Source organism: Pseudochaenichthys georgianus, chromosome 16, assembly GCF_902827115.2.
Source record: "Pseudochaenichthys georgianus chromosome 16, fPseGeo1.2, whole genome shotgun sequence".
Classification (NCBI taxonomy): domain Eukaryota; kingdom Metazoa; phylum Chordata; class Actinopteri; order Perciformes; family Channichthyidae; genus Pseudochaenichthys; species Pseudochaenichthys georgianus.
In genome coordinates, this window is record NC_047518.2 from 45,939,677 (window position 1) to 45,951,081 (window position 11,405).

Genomic DNA, 11,405 nt, shown 5'->3' on the forward strand with positions numbered 1-11,405 from the left:
CTTTGTCCTGTGCCAGTTCGTCTTGTGCCACTTAGAGAGCCAGCTTGTCTCGCCAAGAGATTATTGTATTTTGTGACCATAGTTAGTGATGTTATGTATTGCGCCGAGGCTTCGGAGCGTGTGTCGAGTAATCCCCGAAGCTTTTTGTGAAGCATGTTCGAGGCTTGTATCGTTTTGGGCCAGTGACGTCATCGATGACAAACGAAGCCTCGCTGCCTGTCGATACCACGTGACTGCTTCACGAAGCGATTGAGATCGGTTGGACCGTTGAACCACAACGCTCATAATACCCATGGATGTATACTAAGAACCATATCACCCCTCCTGTACCCGGGCCCGGTGACACGATGGAATCAAGAGAGCTCAGACCCTCACTTATAGAGGTCGGAACATGTCAATACGTATAAATAGATACAAGCATAAATAAATGTAGGAATAAAAACATCAATAAATACAGGAATACATATGTTGCAGTGTTTTCAGGTAGCTTCAGTGTGTGTGCTGTGGCTCAGCTGGAAAGCAGTTGACTCATGACCGCAGGGTCCCTGGTTCAACGACTGAACAATACGTCTTTGTTGTTGTTTATAAAAACTACAGCTAAATGAGACAATGTAGTTAATAAATGTATTCTTTGATATGGTTTAGCCTTTCTCAGGCTACAACATGGTTATGAATATGAATATTATTAAGGAATACAAATCCCTCTTTGCAATGTTTACCAGCCTCCTTAGGCTTTCAATCACAATCATTCAACTGTAATAAATACAATATTGTTAACATGAAAATATGATTTAATGTTCGTTGCTTAGAGTTATTCTAGGAAATTACTCATTGGGAACTCGGTACGAGAGAGAGCACACTGTTGAGAAGTCCAATCTGCCTGTTGTACACACTTTGACCAGCAGGGGGGTTTGTGTTCAAATGAAGCCCATGATGAAGCCTAATGAGATGAACCAATTGGCTGGAAAGCTTCAAAGCTTCATAACGGCCCGTCCACACAGCGGCGTGCGTTGACGCTTCCCCATTCACTTTGAATGGGGTGACGTCACTTTTAGCCGAAATGCATCGTGGGAAGCGACGTGGAGCGTAGCTGGCGTGGCTCGCTGCAAAAGTTGAGCAATGTTCAACTTTTGACGCCTCGGTGAGGCGTCAGCCAATCGAATCATAAGCCAGTACAAGCTCTAGCCAATCAAACCGCTGCTTGTGTGTCAGGGGCGGGAGATTCATGTGATTGGTTGTTGGTCGAGTTTCAGACACGCCCGCCGGCAAGCGTCAGCGCACGCCGCTGTGTGGACGGGCCGTGAGGCTTCATCTCGCCATCACTAACCATAGTCAAGTTTATTTAGTTTGTAATTTGCTTTGCTACGTTTTGCCTCTTAGGAGGGATTTTTTGTTTGAACTTTATACTTTTCCAAAGTAAAGACTATTTTTGAACAAACTTTCTTTTGAGTCGTGCGTTTGAGTCCAAGTGTCTGTAAGGTTCCTAACAAGGTGCTTTAAAGGTATTTAGTGCGCCTCTTGTTTGCCGTCATGTCAAAGAAGGTAAGCTTAGCGCAGATATCTTCTGTGGACAAATATCCTGCTCCAGTGATTTCATGTTTAATTTTCTTTATTAAACATCCGGAAGTGTCACCAGAACGTGCCTACATTAGCCTAAGAGACTCTTTATTGGAAGTTCATTCCATCAATATTAACTTTAAGGACGTAGCATTTGTTTATTACACAAACCTCGATCAGTGCTGTCCTTTATTTTAAGTTACGTTGCTGTCGCCGCAGTTCAATACGGATTCAATACGATCATTTTTTAATCGATAATATATCTTTAATCAATATTGCGAGTCAAGTTGGTGTTTATTTAGAACGTAGCCGTGTCATGGTGGGAGAATGTGCAGCAAAACGGCAATTAATGAAAAAAGAACACCGATGGAGAGCGGGACGCAAAGTCAACTTTAAATTCTGTCAGAATGAGCAGAACTCACTGACCTGTTGTTCCTCAAACAGCTGATCAGTTCAAAACAATAACTTGTCTTGTCAATTAATATTGTGGGTTAGTGCCGCGAGCTCAACGCATGATAGGCCTACATCTGAACTCATGTCGCTGCGTGCCTCGGGCGGAAGCTCACGGAATGTATATATATATATATACATGTTTGCACGGCAGTCAGTTAAGGGTCACAGCAACATAATTCAGTCAAGTAGATTATTTGTTCTTTATTACGATCCCCATTAGCACTAGAAATAAGCATTGGGTATTCTTCCTGGGGCCTGTACTACGAAGCCGGTTCAACCTAACCTGGATATGTTTGAGTTAGCCGGTTGGCCTAATCCAAAACATACACGCTCTCGCTAAGCGGTACTACGAAGTAGGTTATCAAGTGAATCGCTCAAGCCAGCCGTGTCCTATCTAGTTAGGTGCGCGTTCACATGAAAGGGGTGGTATCTGGAGCATTCGACCAATCACAAACATGGAGAAGCATACTGACAGTCATGGCGTCATACTTCCTGAATGAAAAGTGAACTATAATATTAGACATATGAAGAAGTTAAACTTTAAACATCCATGACTTAAACACTTGATCAGGATCAAAGCCACAGAGCTGCACCTGCAAGGTGAATACAGCTGGGAACAGAACACGTGTTTGAATGCGTGAATTAACAGGTTTATGATATCACTGCCCGTCTAACACACCATCTGACTTTCATTACATTTGACTCGAGTGTTTCCTCAACTTAATGTGTTGCTTAAAATAATACTTCTGCATACAGTCTGTGACGCTGTGAGTGTTGCACGGCCAGATACGGCTCAGCTGACTCAGATAAGGAGATATGTGATACATTATGAAGTGATATGCCGCGGACTGTACTTAATGTACTCTGATCCGGTTACTTATGTTGTGGCAGATATTTAAGTAAGCTTTCTTAACGCTAATGTTATAATAGTCAGATTGCTCTGAAGATGGAGGTGATATTCTATTAATGTTCACGTTCACACAGTCTGTGATTTCTGCCGGCCGTCTTTCCTGCAGCGGCAGTTTTTCTTTATTTCCTTTCTCCTGTAATATGACTTGATCGCTTTAAACTCCGCACACTGAGCTCTGATTGGTCAGCAGGCGGTGCTTTCACTGAGTTGATCTCTTAGCCTACAACCTAACTTGCTCCGGAGCAGGCTAGCCGTTCTAGCCCGCAAAAAAGAGAACCAGCGTCGTAGGACCGGAAACCCCGAGTTTTCCCTGAAGTTAGCCGCTAAGAGAAAATCCGGCTTCGTAGTACAGGCCTCACAGTCAAACATATATAAAACAAAAAAATAGCTCACTCTTTCATGCAATAAACAATTCCGTATGAACTGAAAACAACTGAAAACAAAAAGTAGTAACACAAATAGTACATTCAGTTGTACATACCCACAGACACATTTAAATTGTACTTTATGATACGGAGATGCTGTTTAAGCAAACTTTTGAAACGTACTTTGGATTTCTTTTTTAGCTCTAATGGTAGTTCATTTGTGAATATAGAAAATAATAGTGGTCCCAAACAACTACCCTGAGGTACTCCGCATGTGAATTTCCTAATATTTGACAAACTTCCATTAAAAAAACAAATGTGCCTTTGATTGCAGAGGTAGCTTTATATCCACCTTATTCAAAGTAAAACCATATTGTTCCAGCTTGTGTAACGGCAAAAAATGATCAATAACATCAAAAGCAGAACTAGTAATACTGCACCCAATAACTTCTTATTATCCAATTCACTTCTCAGTCATCTGTCATTTGTTTTAAAGTGGTGCATGTTGAATGACTAGGTCAGTTATCATGTTGATAAAAAGTGTTAAGGTTGTTACCATCAAAGTCAATTTGTATTTGATCAAATATTATTACCTTTCCTAATGCTAGTAACACAGACTGGTTTATTTCTGCTTGTTGTGCAAAACTTTGAGTGCATTTGATTAGTTTAATCTAAAATCACTTAATTTGTTGTTGTACAAAGTAAAGTAATACAAACTATACTGCATTAATACACACTATATTACAGTAATACACACTGTACTACAGTAACATCTGAATTTTCATTAAAAAGAAATCTGAATTTTGAGCAAAAAAAATCAGAAATGTGATTTTTCTCAGAAAAACGTCAAAGTTGAGATTTTTAGGAAAAGACTCTCTTTTTTATTTCAGAAAAAAGTTCAACATTTTAATAAAACATTTTTATTCCTGAAAACGTCATCATTTGGAGATTTTCTGAAAAAAGTCATAATTTGAGGAAAAAGTTATGATATTTTCAGAAAAGTCAGAAATTTAAGATTTCCCCCAAAAAGTTGAATTATGACATTTTCGCGCTAAACACCAATAAGTGGAGAAATACAAACTAAAGCCGGACTTGTTTACAGGAAGCTGAGCAGACGTCTCTGTCGCCTGTGGTCTCGAGCATTCATTGTTTAAATTCCCCAAAATCACAACAACATTCCTGCAATTTCTTTCATCGCTCTGAAGAAGAGGCTGTCTCCACTGATGGAGGGCGGATGACAGGTGAGTTACTTCTCCATCAAACTGTACAGCTTTAAGAGGAGGAGGAGGAGGGAGGAGGAGGAGGAGGAGGAAGAAGAAGGAGAAGAAGAAGAAGAAGAAGAAGAAGAAGAAGAAGAAGAAGAGGAGGAGGAGGAGGAGGAGGAGGAGGAGGAGGAGGAGGAGGAGGAGGAGGAGGAGGAGGAGGAGGAGGAGGTTTGTTATGCAATGTTACGCCTGCATCCTGTTTCTATTGTGACTAAGGCAGAGTTAATGGTCTATGCTGTTATGGTTTCCTCAACAAGGACAGCAAATAATGCGTAAAGGACACAACAGATTATATGTTTTCTTTTGAATACAATCCATAAATGACGTTGTCCGACATGTTACAATGACCCAAAACACTTCCATTAGGAGAAACGTGCGGCAGCTTCAAAAAAAATATGAAAACACAAATGTGCTAAATCACATGAAAATGAAAAAACATCTTCACCAAGGGACACTAAAGAGTGACGCACACAGCTGGGAGACCAGGGGACACTAAAGAGTGACGCGCACAGCTGGGAGACCACCAGGGGGCACTAAAGAGTGACGCACACAGCTGGGGGACCAGGGGACACTAAAGAGTGACGCGCACAGCTGGGAGACCAGGGGACACTAAAGAGTGACGCGCACAGCTGGGAGACCAGGGGACACTAAAGAGTGATGCACACAGCTGGGAGTCCAGGGGACACTAAAGAGTGACGCACACAGCTTGGAGACCAGGGGACACTAAAGAGTGACGCACACAGCTGGGAGACCAGGGGACACTAAAGAGCTGGAGGGCTTGGGGTGTTTCTCAATGTCGAGGAAGGCTACTCCACTTGGAATTCTACCGAGGCCGGCGTACTTCGTTGCGGGAAATTTCGAGGCTGCACATGTGTATCCTCCGCGGTCTTAAAATCCCCACAATGCTTTGCGCACGGACCAATTTCCAAATATTTGGCGGAGATCTCGCTCCATTTAAGGCGGGGCCTCGCATATGACGCACACCTGCACACCCGTTAGCCTGTTCCACCATTCTTCGTTTCCCGAGGCTAGGAAGCAAGTGACTCCGAGGGACATGTCCTACCAAGGAAGCGTCCTCGACATTGAGAAACACCCTTGGTGACGTTCAGGATGATAAAGCTGAACAACTGTCTCTGTCTCAGAGCTATTCGTCTCAGAACTGTCAGTGTTTGTCAGTATATCTGAAATGACTACGTTAGCTATTAGCTACGTTAGCTACGTTAGCTAGCTAGCTTACAGCAGATCTGCAGTCACATCTGAAGGAGTCATGTGACCACTTTGTTAAAATAAAACATTTTAGGTAAGTTTCCAATAACAGAGACAGTTGTCCAGCTTAATATAAAAACATTTAGCGCTTCCTGCCGCGTTTCAGTAAATGATATTTCTACATTTTTATGTGTTTTGGCGCATTTGTGATTTTATATTTGCATAGTTTCAGAAGCTTCAGAGCGTTTATTAGGCCTTAATCCTCTTCCATACGAATCCTTATCAAATATACTTATAATATATAAACATGAACAATGTTGATGTCAGTACCATTGTCTTTCTTTGCAGACGTTGTTTTTACCCATGATGCAGTTGTGATGCTGTCATAGTCTGCTCCATCATTCACCAGTAGTTTTCCATTCACCTGTCTCACCTGTTTTCCACACCCACTCGTTAACTCACTCTCTTTCTCTTCTGCACCCATTAGCTTCTGCCAGTATTTAAACCCGCACCTTACACACACTCTTTGCCAGATTCTACTTTGCCTCATGCTTGTCTCTCCTGCATTCAAAACTAGATTGCCTACCCGGTTCCGACCCTGCCTGTCCCCGACCTGCCTGCTCTGCCTGTTTCCTGATCCTGCCTGTCCCTCGACTATCCTGCCTGGCCTGTTATCCGACCCTGCCTGTATCCACGCTGACCGCCTCGCTTACTCCCTGACCCTCTGCCTGTCTCTGACTCACCTTCTGCCCGCTGTCCTCCGGTGCGTTATACTGCCCGGTTGGTATTCCTCCGATCCAGTGGAATCTCCAATAAAGTATATTACCAATTCTCCTTGGTTTCTCGAGTGCTGCATTTGGGTTCTCCTTAAGATTGTGACAAAACAATCTGGCCTTAACATGGACCCAGCGCACTCCTCTTCACCAAGAGACAACCGCTTCTGCATCACCTCTGATGGGATTTACCCCGGAGCCTCGGGTGGGAACTCCGGAGCGCTACGCCGGGGAACCGGAGGGCTGCAGCCCGTTTCTTACGAACTGTTCTATCCTGTTTGCACTGCAGCCACACACTTTCGCTTCTGAAGATGCTCGTGTGGCGTTCACGGTCAATGATTTGACTGGGAAAGCCCGACTGTGGGGCACAGCGGAATGGGAGCAACAAACACCCGCCTGCTCTTCGTTCCCCGCTTTTTCTGCGGAGCTGCGCAAGGTGTTTGGACCCGTGTCTGTGGGTCCAGACGCTGCAGGAGGACTATTGAACCTGAGCCAGGGTTATGGATCTATAGTGGATTATGCCATTGAGTTTCGCACCCGGAGCCGCCTCAGCAACTGGAATTCTGCAGCCCAGTGTGACGCCTATCTGCGTGGGTTGGCGGATTACATTAAAGACGAGCTGGTGTCGTTTGATTTGCCCAATTCACTGGATGGGTTGATTGAACTGACTTCCCGCATGGATCGGCGCATCCAGACACGGAGACGGGAGCGACGATCGGCGGAAGTTCAACATGCCTGGGCGCCCCGACGTCCGAGTTTGGCTGCGACTCCTCACCTCACTCGAGAGCCGCAACCAGGGGGGATGAGCCCATGCAGGTGGGTCGCACCAACCTCACTTTGGAGGAACGTGAGCATCGCAGACGTCGTAACCTGTGTCTCTACTGCGGCCGGGCCGGCCATTTTGTTTCTCACTGCCCGGTAAAAGGCAAGGCTCAGCAGTAATGGGGAACATACTGGTGAGCCAAACCCCTGGATTTGTTCCCACTCAGAGACCATTGAGCCACGCCAGGTTGCTATTACCGGATAGCTCTCAGGCTCTTGCAGTTTTTATTGACTCTGGTTCGGACGCGAGTATTATGGATGAAGAGCTTATGCTGCAGTTGGGAATAGACCGGGTTCCCTTATCTCGCCCAGTTCCAGCCAACGCCTTAGACGGTCACCTGCTGGGGACAGTGACTCATCACACTGTACCCGTTCACCTGCTCCTGTCTGGGAACCATCACGAGACTATTCAGTTTCATGTTCCACATATCCCGCTTATCCTGGGTTACCCATGGCTCCGCCGCCACAACCCTAACATTGACTGGGAGACGGGAGCCATTTTGGGATGGAGCCCCTCTTGTCATCAGATCTGTCTGAAACAGGCTGCCGCGCCTCAACGCTCGGGGAACCCCAGCCAAGTTCTGGATGTTACAGGAGTTCCACCGGAATATCTGGACTTCAAGGAAGTATTCAGCAAGTCGAGGGCTACTTCCCTACCACCACACCGGCCCTACGACTGTGCCATCGACCTGCATCCCGGCACCAGCCCTCCCAGGGGTCGATTGTACTCCCTGTCTGCTCCGGAAAGAGTTTCCATGGAGACTTATATCAATGACGCTCTGGCGGCTGGGATTATTCGCCCGTCCTCATCACCTGCTGGCGCAGGGTTCTTCTTTGTTGAGAAGAAAGACAAGACCCTAAGGCCCTGTATCGACTTTCGGGGTCTTAATGACATTACGATCAAGAATCGATACCCACTGCCTCTTATCTCTTCTGCATTTGAGTTGTTGCAGGGAGCAACCATATTCACTAAGCTGGACTTGCGTAACGCGTACCACTTGGTACGTATTCGCGAGGGGGATGAGTGGAAGACAGCCTTCAACACCACCTCGGGGCACTACGAGTACCTAGTCATGCCTTTTGGGCTTACCAACGCCCCTGCAGTATTCCAGGCGTTGGTAAATGACGTGCTCCGAGACATGTTGGACCGACACGTGTTTGTTTACTTGGATGACATCCTGATCTTTTCCAAGACGCTGAAAAAACATGTGCACCACGTCCAGGCGGTTCTCAGGAGATTACTCGAGAACTCGCTGTTTGTTAAAACGGAGAAGTGCGAGTTTCACACATCCTCTGTCTCTTTTCTGGGATACATCGTGGGACAAGGGAGCATTGAGATGGATCCTTCCAAGGTTGATGCAGTCACTTCCTGGCCGGTTCCAGATTCCCGGAAGCGGCTACAACAGTTCCTCGGGTTCGCCAACTTCTACCGGAGGTTCATTCGTGGATACAGTACCTTGGCCGCTCCTCTCACAGCCCTGACCTCCTCTAAGGTCATGTTCCAGTGGTCCTCCTCGGCTGAGGAGGCATCCCAGAACCTTAAGGCCAGGTTCACCTCCGCCCCCATCCTCCGAGTACCCGATCCTGTAAGACAGTTTGTTTTGGAGGTGGATGCTTCTGATATGGGGGTGGGAGCCATCCTGTCTCAGCGAGCAATGGACAGCCAAAAACTCCATCGCTGTGCTTTCTTTTCAAAACGTTTGACTCCAGCGGTCAGACGGAAAGAAAGAACCAGGAGATGGAGACGACCTTACGCTCTATAGTCTCCAAGAACCCAGCGGCCTGGGCTAAACAGCTGCTCTGGGTCGAGTACGCCCACAACACTCTGGTCAGTTCGGCCACCAAGCTGTCCCCATTTCAGTGTGCTTACGGGCTTCAACCCCTCTGTTTCCGGCCCTGGAGAGGGAGGTTACCTGTCCGTCCGTCCAGGCTTTCATCCGTCGTTGTCGACGGACCTGGAATCAAGCCCGGAGAACTCTCGTCTGTTCGGCCAACCGGTACGCCTCCTCTGCCAACCGCCGACGTTCCGAAGCACCTGTCTACCAGGTGGGCCAAAAGGTATGGCTTTCCTCCCGGGATATTCCTTTACGGGTGGATTCGAAGAAACTTGCACCTAAATTCATTGGACCGTTTGAGATTGTCAGGATAATCAATCCTGCAGCAGTAAGGCTAAGACTGCCTCGGACTCTGCGGATCCATCCCACCTTCCACGTTTCCAGGATCAAACCTGTCCGAGAGATTGCCTTGGTTCCTGCGATCCCTCCCCCACCACCCCCCGGATGATTGACGGCGGGCCTATGTACACTCTCCGACGACTTCTTCGTTCCCGTGGCAGAGGAAGAGGAGTCCAGTACCTGGTGGACTGGAAGGGTTACGGCCCTGAGGAGAGGTCTTGGGTTCCAGCTCGTCATGTGTTGGACCCCCGGCTCATCAGGGAGTTCCATCGGCGTAATCCCGAGCAACCATCTAAGACCGTCACGTCGATGGGCAGAGACACAGGGAGAGTCTCTCCTCTTACCGTCAGCTCTTCAGAGGAGGACAGTGAGGGGCAGGCTTCTGATGAGGACGCAGATTCCCACAGGGGGCAGGAGAGGGAGGCGGAAAGAACTTTTTCAGATGAGTACTAATCCCACCTCCCACCCTCATCTGTAGATTAGCATTTAGGGACGTCAGGAGCCGTCCATTAAGGGGGGGGTTCTGTCATAGTCTGCTCCATCATTCACCAGTAGTTTTCCATTCACCTGTCGCACCTGTTTTCCACACCCACTCGTTAACTCACTCTCTTTCTCTTCTGCACCCATTAGCTTCTGCCAGTATTTAAACCCGCACCTTACACACACTCTTTGCCAGATTGTACTTTGCCTCTTGCTTGTCTCTCCCGCGTTCAAAACTAGATTGCCTACCCGGTTCCGACCCTGCCTGTCCTCGACCTGCCTGCTCTGCCTGTCCCTCGACTATCCTGCCTGGCCTGTTATCCGACCCTGCCTGTATCCGCCTCGCTTACTCCCTGACCCTCTGCCTGTCCCTGACTCACCTTCTGCCCGCTGTCCTCCGGTGCGTTATACTGCCCGGTTGGTATTCCTCCGATCCAGTGGAATCTCCAATAAAGTATATTACCAATTCTCCTTGGTTCTCGAGTGCTGCATTTGGGTTCTCCTTAAGATTGTGACAGATGCATTAGGCAAGGCGAGTTTATTTACAGTATATAGCACCTTTCAACACAAGGCAATTCAAAGTGCTTTACAAAAAAGAAAGACATTAAGAAAATGGTATTTAAAATCAGTCATTAAAAAGAAAAGATAATAAAGTAAACATTAAAAGAAAAAATACATGGATAAAAGTTACAGTGCAGTTTAAGATGTGAGTAGAAGAAAAGCCTTCAGCCTGCATTAGGTTGTTTATGTTCTGTTTAATGTCACAGAGATGCCTCGAGTCATTCCAGAGCGTAAAGACACTCGAGGCAGGCACCTGACATCTTGCAATAGGATTGTTGTGATAGTAAACTAAGAGAGCGTCCTGTCATTGTGACATTCACGTCAGATTGTAGATAACACTTTACAATGGCGCCATTTTTCAAGTGTTGCAACACCAAAGTTCAACCAAAGTTTAGTAGATAAAAATCTCTGCTTTCGTCAAAAAGAGGAATTAATAAACTCATTAACCCTTCTTGTCTTCAAAGCTTGTAAGAATTGATTCTAGTCGGTGATGTCAGATTAATATTCAGATTCAATTCAATGTAAGGCTCTGTTTAAACAAAAAACATTGATCCCATTACAGATCACATGACTGAGTGTTTATCTGGGACCAGAAGAAAATACTGTGGGTGGACTTTAAATAGTTTACTGTGCATTCACCGACACCAGCGTTCCCCAATTATTTGTTACCACAGGTCCAAATGTTGTCAGCATGCCAAGCCAAGGGCCAACATGTCCAGTGTGTCACTAAAAATAGTTTTATGTGCAGATGTTACCGGTGGCGGACCGGCCGATCGGGACGTTCGGGACGAATCCTGATCGGCCGGTACTGAAGTGGGCCGGTCGGACTACAATTTACT

General features: G+C 46.4%; 2 protein-coding genes across 2 annotated transcripts in view; one reads left to right on the forward strand and one right to left on the reverse strand.

The window, feature by feature from the left end:
* The window catches only part of LOC117460575 (killer cell lectin-like receptor subfamily B member 1B allele C), a 461,418-nt gene that overhangs the window by 346,701 nt on the left and 103,312 nt on the right, over positions 1-11,405 (reverse strand). The window lies entirely within an intron of this gene.
* Positions 8,848-11,405, forward strand: part of hapln2 (hyaluronan and proteoglycan link protein 2) — a 38,718-nt gene continuing 36,160 nt past the window's right edge. The window contains 2 exon segments of the mRNA XM_071205768.1: positions 8,848-8,937; positions 9,069-9,179. Coding sequence (XP_071061869.1) covers positions 8,848-8,937; positions 9,069-9,179 — 201 coding nt within the window.